The following is an 18,614-nucleotide window of genomic DNA, read 5'->3' as shown; positions in this document are numbered from 1 at the left end:
GACGAAGGCGGGTCAGCGAACCGGTTTGCTTGTGGTGATTGCCGCGGTTTGGTAACCAAGGCTTTCATTCTGTTGTAGGAGGAAATAAGGGTGGAAGCGTTCATGTGGGTTTGTGCACCAAAGATACTGATCAGCTGTAGATCAGACCCCAGAAACGAACTGATTATGCTGCAATAGCAATCCCCGAAACCCTAAACAGCAATGGCATTCAAAGATCTGACAGAAAAGTTTTCAGAGAAAACGCTGAAAACTCAACTTCCTTCAACCTGCATGTGCAGGAAACGGTGCAACAACTGCAAGGTCTTCCTCGGATTCTTCGTGCTGTCCCTGTCTCTGCATTTGATTACGCTCTTTTGCTACTTGGATCTCAGATCTGAAATCAAACGTGAAATTTCACAGAAAAACAGAGATGAAACTCCTTCGACGGGTGCATCTGGTCTGAATGAATTGTATCCCCACGCACTACAGCCGGTGGACACCAGTTATCCTGCAGTGGACCAAGAGGTAATTGGCTATAGCACATAACGTTGTACATCATGCTAGTTATATCGAATGCGTTCTGTTTACATAACGGGATCTCTCTGACTGTTTGTTAGTTTGTTGTAGTTAAAGATTATTACCTTTTTAATTTAGGTAGCTAGTTAACTTTAACCACGCCTATGTCTAGCTTATATTTAGCGTAGCGATCTAGACTACCTATGTAGCGAATGTATTGGCGTCTTTAGCTTGCCAGATATTAGTTATAATTCTTGTTATCAATAAATAAAGTTGGCTGACTTGCTAACTCTGCGCATCCAGGTAGTTTTCGAATTGTCTTTGCAGTTCGCGAGCTGATATATACAACGTTGCTGACCGATATAAAAACGGCTCTTTATTGTACCAAATGAAAAACCCTTTCACGTGGTTTGCTTGGTGCATCTTACTGTATCTTGATTGTTAGTTGCTTACCTTGGTGAAGTGTCTAGCTGGTTACAGTGCACTATGCAGAAAGTGTTCGCGTTTTCAAATTGCTGGCTAGTTAACAATTCACTGGAACAAGACAACGATTTTATGCCTGCATTCAGAAGCCCCGACTCCGTGTGCATTTCAAGCGTGATATATAAATGGGTAAATTTGTTTCCAAGAGATTAGAGAGAAGCATTTCTTCAAGATGAATGTCCGAGTGCATGTTGATATTGTAGCAATCAAGCATGTCAGCTGGCCCCTAATGTTTGTTGTATAATATTAATTATTTCAACCCCGAGGACAGGTTAGTCACGCATCAACAACTTAAGGCAAAAGGTGGGTCATCAGTTTCAGCGTCCTGCTGGTTATGATTTTAGTCAGGTGAACATGGCAGCGATGAGTCCACAGCGGCAAATAGCTCAACCTGCGGAGCGGTGTTTTATTGCGCAAAGAGCAGGACGTGATAACGCAACTTGTGATTAACAACACAATGGTTGTAGTGGCGGCGCCGTGGTCTTGTGGACGTCACGCACAATTAGAATCGTATGAGGGCGCTTGAGGTTATGTTTTACAAATGAGTCGCGCAATTTCCCCACAAATTTACCCCCAGGCCAAGGAGGGATGTCGTTAAGCAGAAATAATGTAATATATAGGATTAAGCTTATATTTGGTGTGTGGCTGTGGTAGGGGCGGAGGGGTGATGATTGCAGAAATTTGCTCCAGTCGTCATCGCTTTTCATTTCACCAAGGAACCGAATGGAAGCATGCTAAATTTCCAGTGCGTTTGTTATAGTTCAAAGGGCCTACGGCCCAGAACCGGCTGTGATTTGTCTCTTCCCAACTCCTCCTCAGTCACACATACTTTTATCCAGTTTTGCTAATCATGCCTTTGTCTTATAGCGGCCTGTCCAGTTGGGTTGAAAAGTGGGTGCACTGAGCTGCTCCTATTACAGTGGATTGTGTTTCATATTATCTGAACCAACTTAAGAAATTGAACACTCTGCTTGTCTTGCTAAACTGCAGAAATTTAGCACCGTTTTCAGCTGTTCTGTTGGAAGGCTTTGTGTAATTTTAAGTGGGTGATTGATGTTGATGTACAGAGGTGGACAAGTTCAGAGCCCAGAAGTAAAATGTAGGCAGGGCTCTTAAAATAGGAACATTTTCAATTTTTGTCAACTTAATCTGCTTTGGAATTTTACTTGAATTTCTTCAACACCCTGGAACTGCTGTGCAGATGAATGTGAATATCTGTGGAGTATATAAGCAATTTATAATATCGTTCATAAGCTCTAATATGGTAATTATTTACCACAAACATTACAACACTTTGTGGAAGCTGAATGCAGAGCATTATGGGACAGTTTCTGGCTGAGGTTGCTGATCTATTCAGCAGTACCAAGGCCACAGGTGCTACCGACCCACCAGGTAGATGCACACTATTCTTAATACTGAAACTTCTTTCTACCTGCTGTTGAAAAAAGGCTCTAGTATGATGCTTGATGCTTCTTCTAAAAACTCATTAAGTGGCTTGGAAATACTGCCAATAGACGTTCTGTGCTGCAGTATAGCTCCTGGAAACTCATATTACCAACCAGACGCTTCTTTAATTTGGAAGTAGAGAAGACATGGAACTTGAGAGCAGGGTATTTACATTGTCTGTGAAATCTGTTCTATGAGTAGTTGCCCAAACTAATGAAGCACGGGACTGCTGGCTTTTTCCTAAGGCACTCCTTTCCAGGGTATGGATGAACTCCAGATTCCGGTATAAAATTTTGGTGTGACCAGTGTCGGCTGTGGCTGCACATCCTTCTGGCTGGGGTATAACGGGCCATAGCATCACCCAGGGAGGGAGAGTTTCAGAGGCTGGGATTGCTGTGCAAGGGACTCCAAGCTGACCAGGTGCCTGTAGTTTACCTACAGCAGCTGCACATCTAGTGTACTCTGACTGCACAGCTTAGTTGTTGCTTGTACTGGCAGCACGTGGCTCAGATACAAGCTTGTCTGCTTACTTCCGAATAGACAGAGGCTACATTATCGAGCGCCAATATTATGGGCCTACATTTACAATGGACGTTTCAAGGAAAATACGGACGTTGAAAATGGGTTCATATTAACAGTGTGGCATGGCACAACAAGGTGCCTTGCAGTTACACTGACAAGCAGAACATCCGTGGAACAAGTGGAAAACGTGAAGGGGGAAGAGGCTCCATCTGGCCCTCGTTGATACAACAATCGGAGGAACTTGAAGAAAGGCCAGGCATTCAGCTGCCCTGCTGTCGCCCGCGGCGATACAGATTCCACATCTTAACCTCTGACCTTCTCACCAGCTGCAGGAAACCTTGTAGGGCCTTTAACATAATTTCTACAAGACTGCTGTCAGTGACTAATTTAGCAGGAGAAAAAAAAGTTATAGACCACGTACAGAGTTTCTTGTCGGGTGAAACACGATGAATGTAAGATGAGGGGGTGGGGATGGGGTGGGGAAACCAGTGAATTGAGCTTATTAAAACCTTGTGCGGTTTTTCTGCGGCAATTGGTAGTTTGGTTTCAGGATCTGAGCTCGGAGTAAAAATGTTAACCACTTCAAAAGGCCAGACAGGCCAAATGAGATTGAGAGAAAACCGACAGCGCGAAGCAGGTAAATAAGCCTGTTTCTGTGGCTCGCGGCTTCCTCGAGGCGTGTGGCAGGTCTCCAGGTCTCTGTGTGACTCCTATGGCTTGCACAGTTGTAGCTGCTCTAAGGGCCTTCGGCTTGGCAATTAAATCAAACTGTATTTCCCGTTCAGGAATTCCATCTCTGACAGGAAATTGCCTTAATGACTCCATTGTGTATGGAGCTATTGCTCTCGAGCTGTATTAAAATAAGATAGCACAAGATGGTCTTGGGGTTCACTGCCCTCTCCTATCCTGGACTAATCAGATGACCCCCCCACCAATTTTCCAACATCCATTGCTGGTTGACATCCAGTTGCATCCAATACAAGGTTTTTCCTGGCTTAAAATGAGGCAGAGGTGGTACTTCAATTGTGATCACATGATCAAATTTAACACGTCTTGTTAGTAATGTGCCTATATTTTTTAACAGCCAATGAAGATCAGATGACGACTGTACTATGTTTTCACCCTCATCTTCATTCTCGTGAGCTCTCTTTCTAAAAATAATGTTATTCTTCGGGTCACACCTGAAAACTTGACAGTAGTCACGTTAACGCAAGATTCTGCATTTTTTAACGCAACAAAACAAGAGTCAAAATGCAGGAAAAATACACTGCTATCTATAGACGCGGATATCCCAAGGTCCTTTTTTAAAGATTACGACGGGCGATGCCCCAGACCTTAACCGCAATAAATAATTACTCCTGTTCCTCTGATATTTGTGTTGTTTATCAATCATAATAGCCTATTCACATAGCCTTTGGTGGCATTGGTAGATTCAAAGAGAATGTGCTTAATTTGAAGGAAAGGTTTAAAATGAGATGTCACGCTCTAGCTAGCTTGCTCGACATGAATAAATTAAAACAGAAATCGCTCTTAGGTTTTTAAATATATTATTAGCCTGTGTGCCAAACATTTGTTTTGATACAAATCCTGTTTTGGCATTCTGATCTTATTTCATCCTACTAATCCTGATGTTTCACCCCGCTTCTGTTACAAGTGTCATAAAAAATTAATTATCCACATACATTTGCTGTTATTGCTGTGAGTTGGCATATTATGGTAAAAATAGTTACCGGTCTGAATTTTGGGGGGGCGGCACAAATTTCGGTCAAGGTGGCCGTCTGAGAATACTCTATGCAGGAGAATAGATAGAGTATGTAATTTATGAAACAACATTAACAAAATTTCTTTAACAAGGAACATATTTTCAGTTTTTTTGAGGACCCGGGCAGGACTCCCTAGCCACCACCCACTGCTCGAGTATCTGTGTGAGCATAGCAGTGAAGCGGCAACCTCTTTCCTCTGTTAAGTTAATTACACGCAGGTTTTTTCATGACACTGATTGGTTCAGACCGCATGTCACTTGAAATGTCGGGACCAATTGGGGAAGGGTTCCAGACCCACTGTTTTAAGGGCTGTGGGGGTGTTTCGCATCAGTGGTTGCCAAATTAGCTTGGTTAAGTTAATCATGGGATTTCTACCCTCATCAGCCTTTCATCTGATATGTTCACATGTGTCACATGGTCTGCCTGAGCTAATTGCAGTATAATGATTTAAGTGTTTGTTGAAGAAAAGATGTCGTGTCACCTAGTAAATGGTCATATATTTTACTGCTTATGGATAAGGAACCAAAACTAGATATTTCTGGATATTTTAATATTGGGTGTATGCTTTAGAATATCTGAAATTGAAACTGGTAATTGTAACCAAAGTGCATCCTTAAAGTGGCTGAATCACCAACACTTTACATAAGTTTGTGGTACCATGTTTCGCCTACTTGTCTTTATATGAGACTTATTGTGACTTAATGCAAAATTGCCTGGTGCTGGTTAAAAACAGTGGTCCTCGGCAATGAGTATTGAAATGTTAGTTTTCACCATCCATCATGGTGGCTGACTCAAAGATCAGAACCACTGTCCAGCAGAGTGTTGACAAATAAGAACTGTATAGTTTTCCTGCATCTAGCGTAGGTTTTGCTCGCACAGTACTTTTTTATCATTATATTTTCTTTATTAATACAATTCAGAAGTACCAAGGTAGATTTTTCAGTCGTGTTGATCAATGATCAGAAATTTCAGCTGATAACAATAGATGTCAGAGTAGTGATGATATCATGCAATTTAAATATTTTTCTATATTTTTCTCGCTGAGGTATATTAATTAGGAATATGATATTATGAAAAAGTGTGACTTTGGAGCCTTAAAATGTCAACCAATTTCATGGTGTCTCACTGCTTTTATTTGTGTGGGAACAGCATTGGTTTTTATGCTCTGTGACTTTAAGCATTCCCTCTGAAATATGTTATTTGTCTTCAAGCTTGACTAAGTGTAACCACACTTTTTTGTGTGTTACCATCCCTGTGTGAGCCATAGCTGTGTCTGCATTCTTTTTTGGAATGCTTGTTTATTTATAAATATCGTTCTGGAGAATTGCTTTTTGAGGACTCATAACCATCCCTAGTTTCCCCTATCCAATAAATAGAATCTATGCAGTGGCCTTGGAATTGCAGGGACATGCTTTTCTGTTAAGCCTGCTCACTGTTTTTGTTTGTTTTTAAATGCACTTTTGTCAGTTTCTTCTCTGTGCTTGTTAACTGTTTTTTTTTTACACTTAATATGCACAAGGGAAATCAAAATAAATCTGTTTGTTAACACCATCACATAGCCTAAGTACAGCCAGTCTGTTTCTCTGAATTATGCAGCATTAATAGCTGCGATTTGAATAGGTTGTGCTGCTTCAGTATGTGAAAACGGCGTTAAAAATAAAAGCTCATAAAATTTAGTTGCGTGGCTGGTATATTCCTTTTCAAAGAAGAGAAATGCCTGAAGTGTGTGCTATTTGTGTGTCAGATGGAGGACAAACATGAAGATCAAAAGAAGCAAAGTACACACAGTGCTGTAATGTTTCATAGAAATGACTGGCCTGCATTTATTGCCAGATAAAAAGGGAGAGCTCTTCACTCCATTTGGACCTTCACCAGGGTTTCATCCTGCTTTAATGTTTCTGTTCACAGGAATGGGGATAGGTGTCGGCTGGCCTGTCGCTGGTTTCTCTTTAGATTCCATAAATTCTGAAGGACCGTTTTAATGTGCTTAATAGTAGATGGCGCACACATGCACCTGCTTTTATTAAGAAGACCCCCAGGGCTTGCCTGCAAAACAGATGTTTTCAAGGTTAGAGAAAAACCTAATCATTAAAAAATGTTTTTTTTTTTTTTTTTTAATCCACTGTACAGTCTGAGTCCTGTGCCCTGTAAGGTGTTTTACTGTATCCACAAAGACTTTCTGCATGTGCAGACTCTTCAATATTTTTTGGGCATGTCACCCCCCTCCCCCAGTTCTCCGATACTTTTAAAATCTGGTCACTGCCAGCACAGTTCTATGCCCTCTATCTGTCCCCTACAACGATTGCCCAGGCTTTTCAGTCTGATGTTAGGATTCGCTTTTATCCTTAATAGTCGTGCTATTGACTGTAAAAAGCATTGTGCAAAATTCATTTCCACAGGGACCTAATTATCCCCACATGTAGCCTAAATGGTATTGATTATGATTTGTTCACATGGAAACCCTAACTGTTGAATGCCGTTACCATGGATTCTCCATATGTCTGTACAAGCAGGCTTTCGTGCAGACAGAAATGTGCTTTGTGTTGTGGTGTAATCTGGGCCTCCCATGGGAATTGTATTGTTTTCGCACTTGCATTTTCAGCCCATTTGTCTATATTATTTCAATAATTTATTTTCTGTCTGAAGCTGTTTAATGCCGGTGACCCCAGACATTTTTGTTGACCTTTTCTTTCTAATCGGTTCCAAAAGTATCCTTGTGAAACTCCTTGTTGCTGTGTCCTTTTAAGGGATAACAGTTATTTTTGAGAATTTTCTTTAAGAGGCGTGAACTATTTACCAAGTTATGCTTCCCCGGCAACACACTTTCTCTTTTATTTTTTATTTTTGTTCATTACAGAATTTGTCGTAGAATTGAAGTGACAACAGGCTGCAAAATTCACTACGCAGGTCCCATTTAGTTCTAAATGGTGTGACTGGACTGCAAGCAAAAGCCTGGTGCACAGCCACGAAGCTGTGAAAAGTATGTCTTTGGATACTCTGTTGTGTTTGTCACAGAGGATATATGAGGGCTATTTTATTTGTTTTGATAGCATATATTTAAAAGGAAGCCACTGACAGCATTGTTAATCATGTACCACGCCGTCAACAAGGGGAAAATGGATTTGCGCCTTCTTGCAAATGCGGTAGGGGGCACTGGGGTCAGGGATAATTTTGGGTCCTTGTGGGAAGAGTCTGAATGTCTTCACATCTGCGAGTTTACTTTGAGGGGAGAGACGTTGACTGATTTCTTGTCTCTGTCTCCGAACTCCATATGTGAACTACGGCTGCCATTCTCTTTGGAAGCATGTGTGACCGTGAGACTGTGACTGTGACTCCAACGTGACCGTGGGAGCTGACCAAATTGTTAGTTTTGGGATGGATATTTTTCCCCCAGAAAGATCCCTTTGTAATGGTAGTATATAAATAAATATTGCTTCTCTTAAGATATAGCAAGTGAAGTCTCCCTAAACAGGATTCTGGTTTTAACCAGTAATGTAAGGAAATATGGATGTAGAGAAATATGGAATGTAGTGGGTTTTCAAAATCCCTTAATGTACTGAAATGCCTTTGATGGACACATGGATGCAATTAATTCGGAGACTTTTGGCATCATTCTCAGAAGACCATCATAATGCGTTTTAGTATAATGACAGATTTCGTTAGCACGATACAAAAACCGAAACAAACTCTGGCTTTTCGGTAAGCTTAATTTTAACTGGTGTCTAGGCAATTCACCTTTGGCAAATTTTTCTTTGTAGTCTTTAAAAAAAATATATCATTAAAGGGTTGCATACGCTCGCCTCCACTGAATAGATTACAGCCCGACCGCACTCTGCTACTGTATGGTTGTGATTGGCATGCTGAAGTGTTGCCAGCTTCATGATTCTGTCACTGGACAAAACAGATGAGCAGGGAAATCTGATGCACTGCAGGGGCAACATTTGTGACGTTAGAATAGTCCCAGAATTCTAAGTGGTTTTGCGGTAAAATAAACAAAAGGTAGGCTATTTGCAATGGCCACAATGCGTCTGCACCCCACCGGAAGCAACTGTTAGTTGAAACAAATAAAACTAGCTTAGCCTCTGGCATTGCTATTAGTCCTGCTATGGCCTGTGGATTCTCTGTATTGGGTTAGCTTTGTTTCAGTGGGGTACAGTTGCCTTATGGTGGGCATAAGCAGACCAGGCTTCCTGCCACCAGTAAGTGCCCACTAGTTGCTTGCTCACTGCCCACAAGTCACCACTTGTCGTTAGTGAAAGTCATTGGTGCCTTTTCAATCAGTGCTGGCTCTTTGGTGGTACACTCTGTGGCCTGTATTGTCGAGAATAGTCATCGTCCTTTCCCGGGAGTAAATCAGAGGACTTCACATACCCAGCTGCACTGCGTCTGCTGTGTTGTGTGGGTGATCTTGCAGGGATCTGAAGGCGTTGTTTTTTCTGATAAGACATGTACAGTGTCATGAAGAAGTATTTGTCCCCTACTTGATTTCCTCTATTATTGCCTATATGTCACACTGAATGGTTTCAGATCTTTCGACAAAAAAAGGCAGTGTAATAGTGGAATGCACCTGAAATTATACAGTCTATATTAAACTGTTAAAGGTGCTTTCCATAATGAGGTGCTTCACTCATTATCTGACTATAATGTTAGCTTTTTTAAAAAGAACTCTATGAATGTGGTGCGGTAGGCGTCTGTTTTATATTACAGCTACTACAATTCGACAGCAATGGCAGCAAGGCAAATGACTTTTGTAATATCGCTGGCTTTATTGTTTTGCATTCACATTTTGGAATTTTTGGAGTGGTGAGTTAAAACAGAAGTCACGTCCTGTTACTGTTAAGAGTTGCGCTCTGCTTGGTTTCACAGAGAGATGTCATTGGCAAAGACAGTGAAATGCAAATACAAATTCTATTTTCTAGCCTCTCTAATTTCCCCACTGCAGAGCTGCTTATCGTGTTACAGATATGTCTGAACAGGAGATTTTCAACCTTGCACATGTTGTCATGACAGCAACAAGGCGAAATGACATTCTGGATTTCTGTCACGCGAACCCCTCAGATCCTGGTAACGAAACACCCCCCCACCCCACCCCAGTACACCGCCCAACCGCTCCCAAAAACAAAACAAAAAAAAAAACAAAAAAAGAAAGCAGAAGTGATGTAATCCCCAGGGGACGTTGAAAGGCCAGGCACACTCCCCCTGCTGTGTGTCTTCCAGGATTAAGCCTAAACGCTCCGAAGAATCTGACTAGCTGTGTGTCTGGAGTCCTTCACTTCTCCCCACTCGCATCACTCGTTCCTTTATTTTCTTTCATTTTCTTTCTTAAGTAAAGTGCTCGCACTCAAAGTGTGACATTCTGGGACCCTGCGTCCGTTGAATTTGCTTAGTGTCAGCACACGTCCTTGAGGCGCTACCAAGATGGACTTGTTTACATATGACTAAAAAAAACCCTTGTATTTCTCAAGATTGAAGTACAGCTGCTACAATTGCAATTGTGCTACACTTTCATGTTAGTTTAATATATCGAGCCTTGCCTACAGCTTGCTGGGAAAGGGCCAGCAATGCCCAGACAGCCAGTTGTCCTGATGTTGTCTTCTGATGTCAGTTGTGGAAGAACAGGGTAACCTTTTAACCTATAAACTAAAGCTTGAGCCTTTGTTGTGGCAGTGATGTCCTGACTTTCGGTCACTGCCTTTATATGCGATTGGATAGAAAAATACGGGTTATAGCCTACTGCTCAAGGAGCAGTTGTACAGTATTTGTATCTTCAAGTGACAAAGTGAGTATAATGTTTTCCCTTGTTACGTTTACAAACATTTGAGAACTTTGCTCATCTCTTATGAGTGACTTCCACAGTTTACTTTTTTAAATGCCACCCATTTATACTGTTGGAATTCTAAAAATGTATTAAAAGTAATGCAGGGTTAGTCTCTTACTCGAGGGTAGACTGGCAGCACCCCAGCTAGTAGCCTAATCATTCCCACCGCTTTTGAGTTACAAGCCCTGTTCCCAAACCATTATACTGTAACGCCACAACTCATTTCACATGTGAATATGTAAGAAACAAGCGCATTCAAAGGAAGTTACTTAAAGTTTAAAGAATATATTGTGAAGATTTCATTAGAAATATAGAGGAAAAGCCCCTCCTCTCCCTAAAATTTTGAATATGCTTTCTGATACTGATACTGACAATAGTTTTCATTTCAGCCATAATGGACATTGTGCATATGGGTGGCATGTGTAATTCATTTTTCTTGCAACTTCTGCTCTGTTTCATTGATGTATTATTGATGTATGAATGTAATCTGAATTCTAGCTTTCATTAAATCGCTTTCATCTTCCGCTTCCTGAAAAAAATTAATGATATACTCTAATGAAATGCATCACTTTTATCGGTTATTAATGTGATATATCGTCATGGTGCGTGATATAAATGGGCAAGTTTAATGTGTCTGACCAACTCTGAAAGATAAGCATACATCATTATTGGTTTCTCTCTGATGCGTTGCCTAGTGAGAGAATTGCCAAGTGGTGCCTGGCTACTCCATTGTTACTACCTCTTTGGCAGATTCCTTTATCCAGTGCTGATTACGCTGTTAAAAAAAAAAAAAAAACTTCAAATAATTAATAAGTAATATTTACAGTGTAATAGTTTAACAGAGTGGGCTAGTGTAAAATAGCCAAAGCGTTTCTCACAGGTAGAGCATGTTACTTGGGGTACGCGTCTGCATGCATATGCGTGCGTGCATGTGTGCGTATGCGTATCGGGCAGGCGGGAGGGCTGGAGTCTGGGAAGGAGATGCTGGCTAATGGAGGGCCAGCCCCATCCAGCCCTAGCCCTGTGTTTGCTGCACACCAGATGTGGGGGCCGCTGTGTGGAGCAGTACCTTTCATGTGGTTTTCTGCTTGTCCCAAATTGGGATCGATTGAAGCCACAACGCACAGCGTGCTTGCCAACAGGCGGGACGAGATGATTGGGGGCGGGGGGGGGGGGGGGATTGCGGGATGGAGGAGCAGTGAGGAACAAAAAAGGGGGGAAAAAGCAGAGGTAGCAGGTGGAAAAATATATTAACAGAAATTACTGGCAGGTGCTCCAAAGCCAAGGAACTGAAGCTTCAAACGGAGAATTTGGTGTGGGGATTTGGACAGACAGGACGGCACTTGGCCACGCGCCACTCAAAACAAGATGTGGCAGTTCAGCTGCCCGGTGTCGCAAGTGCAGAGGGGGCCAAACCGTCGCACACGGGGGATGGTGCCCATGTTCCGAAAGCAGAGTTGTCTTCTTTAATACACAGGGAATCATTGGTGGACAAAAGCCCAATGCACTCGATTGGGCTCAGATGTCCGCCTGAGAAGGTTATAAACTCTCAATGTTTAAGCATGGACATATATACATTTCAAAATGTCTTTTTTTTATTGGAAGAAAATACTGTATATAAAGGCAGGTCCAAGTGTAGCTCCATTGTCCTTAAAGAGAGAGAATGTTTTACATTGTCGTAGAAAATCTTAACAAATCCGTTTACGTGTGGCATTTAATATTAAATTCTGAGAGACAGTTTGGATAGAAATAACAGCAATAACTCTGGGGGCAAAGATGATGGAGTAAAAAAATTCCAGGTTTTCTCTTTATAAAAAGTGCAAACGAGCATCTATTTTCAGTTGGAGGGTGAGCTTGTGCCCTGAAACAATGAAAGTGTAATGTGCTAACAGATGTTGCAGTGAGCAGTCGTTGGCTGCAGTTAAGGAAATTTGGGAGCTTAGACTGACTGTCTTTTTTGTCTGCCAGCAAAGAACGCTTCACTATTCAAGTCATGAGTTTCACACAGGGCAAAGAGCATATGTCTAGCCGTCTTAATTCAAAATTATTGTGTGGTTTTTTCCTTTCCTGTATTTTCTTTATGTGCAGTCACATAAAGTAAACCGAGTAAGTTCAGAGAAATGGTAGAGTAAAGGCTGTGTATTAGGAAGAGCCTTTTCCGGGTTTTTTTGTTCCCGCCGAGCTTCCGTATTTGAAGTGGTGTTCTTGCATGGTTATGGTGAAGCAAGCAACCAAAGGTTTTTTTTTTGGCATGAGAACTGCTGCTCTTGTGCGCTTCCAATTTTCATTATTTCAGATATTGCCTCTGAGTCCTTGGACATAAATGGACGGCTAATGTTTTTCAAATCTTGAAATTCTACAATCACATTCCCGCAGGATGTGTCATGGAACTGGAACAAAACAAGGGAAGAAAAACATTCTCTGTACATTTTTTCCAAAAAGATTAAAATTCATATGGAGTAAGTGACATATGCATGTGCCGAAAACCACTTTGACAGAAATATGTCTGTCTTTCCATCTTTTTTAGCAGTAAGTGCACAAATAACACACACAGACATCTGCACTCGAAAACCTTTTGTCCACACATGCACGCATTCTTAGAAAGCATCTGTTGTCAGTTCATAAACAATGTCAATGAGTTTGTTAGATTTCATGAGCTCGGGTTATCATGCAGAGTGTGTGTGTGTGTGTGTGTGTGTGTGTGTGTGTGTGTGTGTGTGTGTGTGTGTGTGTGTGTGTGTGTGTGTGTGTGTGTGTGTGTGTGTGTGTGTGTGTGTGGTGTGTTGTGTGTGTGTGAGAGACATCCTAGGCACTTTTTAATATGCAGAGTGTTTGATCTCCATTAAAGTGCAGCTGTTGTCATGGTGGGGGGAAAAAAAGATATGTCTCGGTTCATCTGTCTATGGGGCTTTTTCCAATCCGTTTGTACTGTTGAAAAGATGTTAAATTCAATTAGGCCTATGTGGGATCAGATGGGCCAATTTATGATTTGATGATATTTTTTGATCAGTTCTATGCCGACAGTCTCCCGATCACTCTCCCCAGATGACTGGCCATCCCAGACTAGTGACTGACATCATGCCAGTTTGGTTGATAAACGAAGCCCGAATTTTTAATGCATAACGTATAATCATTGTAGCACGTACATTTGATTCAAATTGTCTATGAAATTTGGCTTGACTTGTGGATAACAACACTTTTTCCAAAGCGATATGAACAGTGCAAAAAAAAGATAAACACCTTTAAAAAAGGTGCTTATCAGCCAAGCTAGAAATAACAGACATGCAATTCACTGGTCTTGTATTATCCTTTTGAGAAAAATGTTTCAAAATTTTTCTCAGTATTTTTCCTGGTGTTCAGGAGGAGACTTTTGGGTCATATCAGCTATTTGGGTCACTTGCCCATGGACAGTATCGTCCATTTTTGGTTGTCGTTCTTAGGGGACAGTTTCTTCTCTGAATCATGGCTCATCATGGAGAACGAGGCCCTTATTATAACCAGCAAGTAGGATGTAATACAGCCTTCTGTTCAGTGAAGTTGTTGTATCCTCATCATTGTGTCACAATAGTAACAGTACTGGGGAAATTATTTTGCATAAGAAATGTAATAGTACTTGTAAAGCAACAGGACTCATTTGTTGGTCTATCTTGTCGATTAACAGCTTTATGAAATGTTTTTTTTTTTTTTGTGGCTTCATTAGTTCTGTACCACAGAACTAATGAAGTAACGGTTACCACTGTGGTCAGTCTTCAATAAGTTGCAGCCCTGATTTGGTGCAGTGATGTACTGATTTATCGTGTTCCCTCCATTTTCCTAATGCTGGGTGCGAATCAAATCCCTGCAAAGCTCAATGACACTGAACTGACACATTCGCATGTTTAGTCTGTGTAAGGCATCTGTAAATAGGAGTCGTCAAGTCTGTGTAAGGAGTCGTTGAGGAGTAATGGTGAGTCTGTGTCGGTATTTACGATGATGATTCATTGATGGGGGCCTGGGTTGGGGGGGGTTGGGATGGCCTGTACGAACTCACTATACAGACAAAATTCAGTTTGACTTTTCTTAACATCTCCGAATATCATGTAGCCAAAGCTTAGTTTGCTTACAGTAGGTTGAGCCAAGAACCTTGAATACAAACCCGCACTGTAAGCATGTTAAATGGTTCTGAGTTCCTGTGTGTGTTTGTGGTCTTTTTTAGTGGAAAGCTGTAAAAAAAAAAAAAAAAAGTAAACGTTAAAAAGTTATGCTTCTGTTCTGAAATATGTTTAATTGGACACATTTTAATAGACAAATGCAAGGCAAAGTCTTTATGTATTCAGCCTTGGAAAATGCTAGAACATCACCCATGTCTTCCAGGAATTATAACACACATCCAGATTGATGGGCCAGGATCAGCAAAAAATGCCATCTTTTAGATACCATTCGGAAATTTAGGTGATTTCTTTGACTTCTTTCAGGTGATAATGTCTTTCATAGTATCTCCTTTCAGGATAGATAAAGCATGTAAGGGCTTCCTGCTTAGCATTAAATGAACTGTTATAATATTAATAATACAGTTTATTTATCAAAATCAAAGCTCATAACAGCACACCTCTATAGATACAACCGGTGATTTATTTTAATAGCAAAACCATTTACAAAGTTTACAAACAGAAACTAACAAATGAAGCAACAGAAAGTTTTCATTGTTTGAATTGTCTTGCATCGTCTTACTTATTGTATTGCTTTCTGTCGCTTGGCCAGGACACCATTGTAAAAAAGATATGAATCTCAGTGGGACTCTCATGGTAAAACAAAGGATAAATAAAATAAATGTGATGGACTAAAAAGAAAACTATTTAAATGGGGAAACAAATCTAGAGGTTAAGCACTTTTTACATGGAACACATGTTCTGTGACAGTTCTTTTGCAAAGAGCTCAATTTCAAGGACAGTGATAGATTGCACTAGGCAAAGATGCCTTTCTTAACAGAGTCAATATGGCCAAATCAAAAGCATGTTGTGGGTCTCGTAATTGACAGTGTCTTGTAATTGTCAGATAGTTTTGCCTTGTTCACACTCAGTGAAAACCGCTCATTTGTATGTAATGTTGAAACTGCCTTCTTCCCAATGAAGATCGTCTACTGGAAGCATGGGTGGTGTTTGCCACATAAAAGATGTTTAAACCACAAACAGCCTGCATATCCGTGGAGAAAAAAATCAGCAAACGGGTTCAATGTTTTTCTTTTTAATCGTATTGAGCTTTTTATGTGTTTAAAAAAAATAAAACGTGTAACTTGTAATACCACGCAACATGCATTTTCTGCAGAAAGCCCATGGTGCAGCTCGATCCTGTTTTTGGCCGTGAGGCGGAATCCAGCTGGCGAACTGCGAGCATTTGGAATTTTAAAAAGCTGTGGCTTTTCCATGCCAAGGCGACATGTGTCCCGAAAGCCACCCGTCCTGCCCCCGGGGGCTGCAGAAGTGCAGCAGAGCTTTGGGGTGTGGTGTAGCAGGGGCTGGGTGTGTCTGGATGCATTCACGTATGCACTCATTCCACGTGTCACATGACATAATTTAACCAATCTGAACTAGCATCACGCAGAGACAAAAAAAAAAAACTTAAGTAATTAATTGGATTTCATAGATATATTGATGCCAATCCATAAAACCCAAGTTTTGGTTGTAGGTTTGTACCATGGGTTGGGTCGGTTCAGGAAATCTCCATAGAACATTCTGAGGAATTTTTCAACTCATAAATTGCACTTTTTAATTTTAATTTTTTGAATTCCATCATGAAATAGAATTGACGCTATCCCTGGTAGGACCGTTGAAAATGAAGACATTTCAAAGGCACCCTCTTCCCAGTACATTTGGCCCATCTTAATACTGAACTTATTGAGCAAGGGTCTTGTGCCAGATTTTTGCGCTACTTCTGGAAACAGGTAAAATGTTTGTTTGGCACTTGATGAGCCCTGACCGTAGAACTTGGTGAAACTTAAATATATCGGTCATATCATATGGGATTTATTTTTTAAATTAATCAACCCTACAGTCCTACATTGAAATTAAATAGAATTAATCGTGCTTTTCAAAACTCATTATGGTCCAGACGGACTGTGCAATATGCATCATTAAATGCAAGTTCTTGCATTTGTTATTAACAAATAGGCAAAAAATCCATTAATAGGATGCAAACAGTGTGGACCTTAATAGCAATTTGCTGTCTCGCAAACCACATAATTTATGAAAGACGCTTTGTTCTGGATAATCACGTAAAACCGAATAGCTGTTTGTGGCTGCATTTGTAGCTTTGGCTTGTAAAATGTTTTACGCAGGCAATAAATCGTATCGGCTGTGCCTTGAAAGAAATCGCCTGATCACTTTATAGCCTTTTTATTAGAAGCTTGGAATCCAGGCTATAAATTAAAGCGTAGCTGTTGTGCATTACAGATGATGATATTATTCTGGCTCTCGGGAGGACGGCGTCGCCTTAAAGTGGAGGTTAAAAAGAGCAAGGCTCGAAGAAAGATGGTCTTTAGGAAGCCTAAATCAAGCCTAGATTTGTGTCTCTGTTTGTTTTAGGCCTCAGGCCTCTGTAAGGGAGACAAACCACCCACCCAGCAGAGTGAGACGTAATGTACCATGAGATGCTATTTTCTCTGAACCACACCACATTTATCATCATCGAGTACAACATTGGTGCTGTCTATGGCTTGGCATTGGTGCTGTTCTTTTTTTCTGTATTTTCTGTTCCATGTTTTATGGGGTTCCTGTAGAAATTCTGACATGCTGTACACTGAAATTAAGACATTTTGTCATCGAAGCCTGAAATTTTGCCCTTTGCTCGCACCGCTGGTCTTTAGCTTTTCCTCAAAAGTGCCGATAAAGGAATGTTACGTTTAAAAGCCTACAGAAATAAGCGTGGCGGTCCGTTCATTGCAATGTAAGGATTTCTTTAATGGCAGACCCTTGGTTTAGGGGGCAAAAAAACAGCTGAAAATGTGAAATCATGATGGCTGCTACTGTAAGAACCTGCATCAGTGAAATAAAGATCTGCACTATGCGTTTTCCTGCATTCCGATTTTCCACACTGACATTATGCTACTCCTGCCCGAGATCACGATCTGAACCGACGTACACAAGGAATATTGCAAAAACGTATTTCTTAAAACTGTAATTCCAGTAAAAGTCGGTGTGAGATTAAGTATTGGCAGATCAGATGCTGTGCGTGCATAGCATCAGGGAGGGATTCAAGGAGACAGTTTTGCCTGTTAATCGCTGAGATTATCTTGGAAATTACCGAACCAGTGTGAAGGACACACTCAAAAGAGAGGACTGATTGTTTTAGCCAATTGCGACTGATGCTTTTCTCAGAAAGCCAGCCAGAAATCGATTTGCTTTAGAGTGCTACTCATTTCCTATTACCATCTCTTTGTCTGGTTCACAGTGTATTGTCTTTCATGCCCTTCCTTCATTTTATGTTATATCCTCTGCAAGATTCTGTTGGGTTTTGTTTTTAAGTTAAAAATCAGAAAGTAGTTCGCACCCAGGAAAGCAGGTGAGATAGGTTGGGTATTCAATTAATTGCTTTAGTTAAAGTGCTGAATAACAAAGAAATCAGGTGACTCTACTTCCTACTTTCTCAATCAGGGTTGGGAACCAGTAGAGTAAATACACTATCTCACTTATCACTTATAGACCCTTTCTGTTACATTTTACAAACAAATTAATTTTTGTAAAAGTAAAAATTTGTTATATTTTACCTTTGGCTTGTACGTAAGCAATGTAAATATAACCAAAATGTGGAGAATAGTTTAAGTTTTTGTATATATCTTTTCTTTAGCTGGTTATTTATCCACAGCATTTCTGAGTGATTTGATGAATGACTTTGGCTGGTACTGGCTCATTTGGGATTTCATTGTATTACAGTAATTGTAATGAGAAAACTTACTGCAGGAGGGGTGTCACAATTAACTTGTATGTTGTCTAAAATGAGTATTGCATCTCTACCTGGTATCACTGTTAGAAAAAAGCACTAGCTACCTACAGCCATCCCCCATGCCAAGGTCTGCCTTTTATATTATGACAACAACCAAAACATTCCTGGTC

General features: G+C 40.7%; 1 protein-coding gene across 4 annotated transcripts in view; it reads left to right on the top strand.

Annotated features, from left to right (window-relative positions):
• The window catches only part of LOC135250242 (ectodysplasin-A-like), a 47,931-nt gene continuing 29,317 nt past the window's right edge, over nt 1-18,614 (top strand). For 2 of the 4 annotated variants that reach the window (XM_064326339.1, XM_064326338.1), the window contains exon 1: nt 1-504. In XM_064326339.1, the coding sequence (XP_064182409.1) occupies nt 202-504 (303 nt within the window). In that variant the 5' untranslated portion in view covers nt 1-201. The remainder of the gene's footprint in view (nt 505-18,614) is intronic. The other 2 variants (XM_064326337.1, XM_064326336.1) reach the window with 2 other exon arrangements.

The sequence above is a fragment of the Anguilla rostrata genome, chromosome 3 (assembly GCF_018555375.3).
Source record: "Anguilla rostrata isolate EN2019 chromosome 3, ASM1855537v3, whole genome shotgun sequence".
In the NCBI taxonomy this organism is placed as follows: domain Eukaryota; kingdom Metazoa; phylum Chordata; class Actinopteri; order Anguilliformes; family Anguillidae; genus Anguilla; species Anguilla rostrata.
This window is presented reverse-complemented; position numbering and strand designations above follow the sequence as displayed.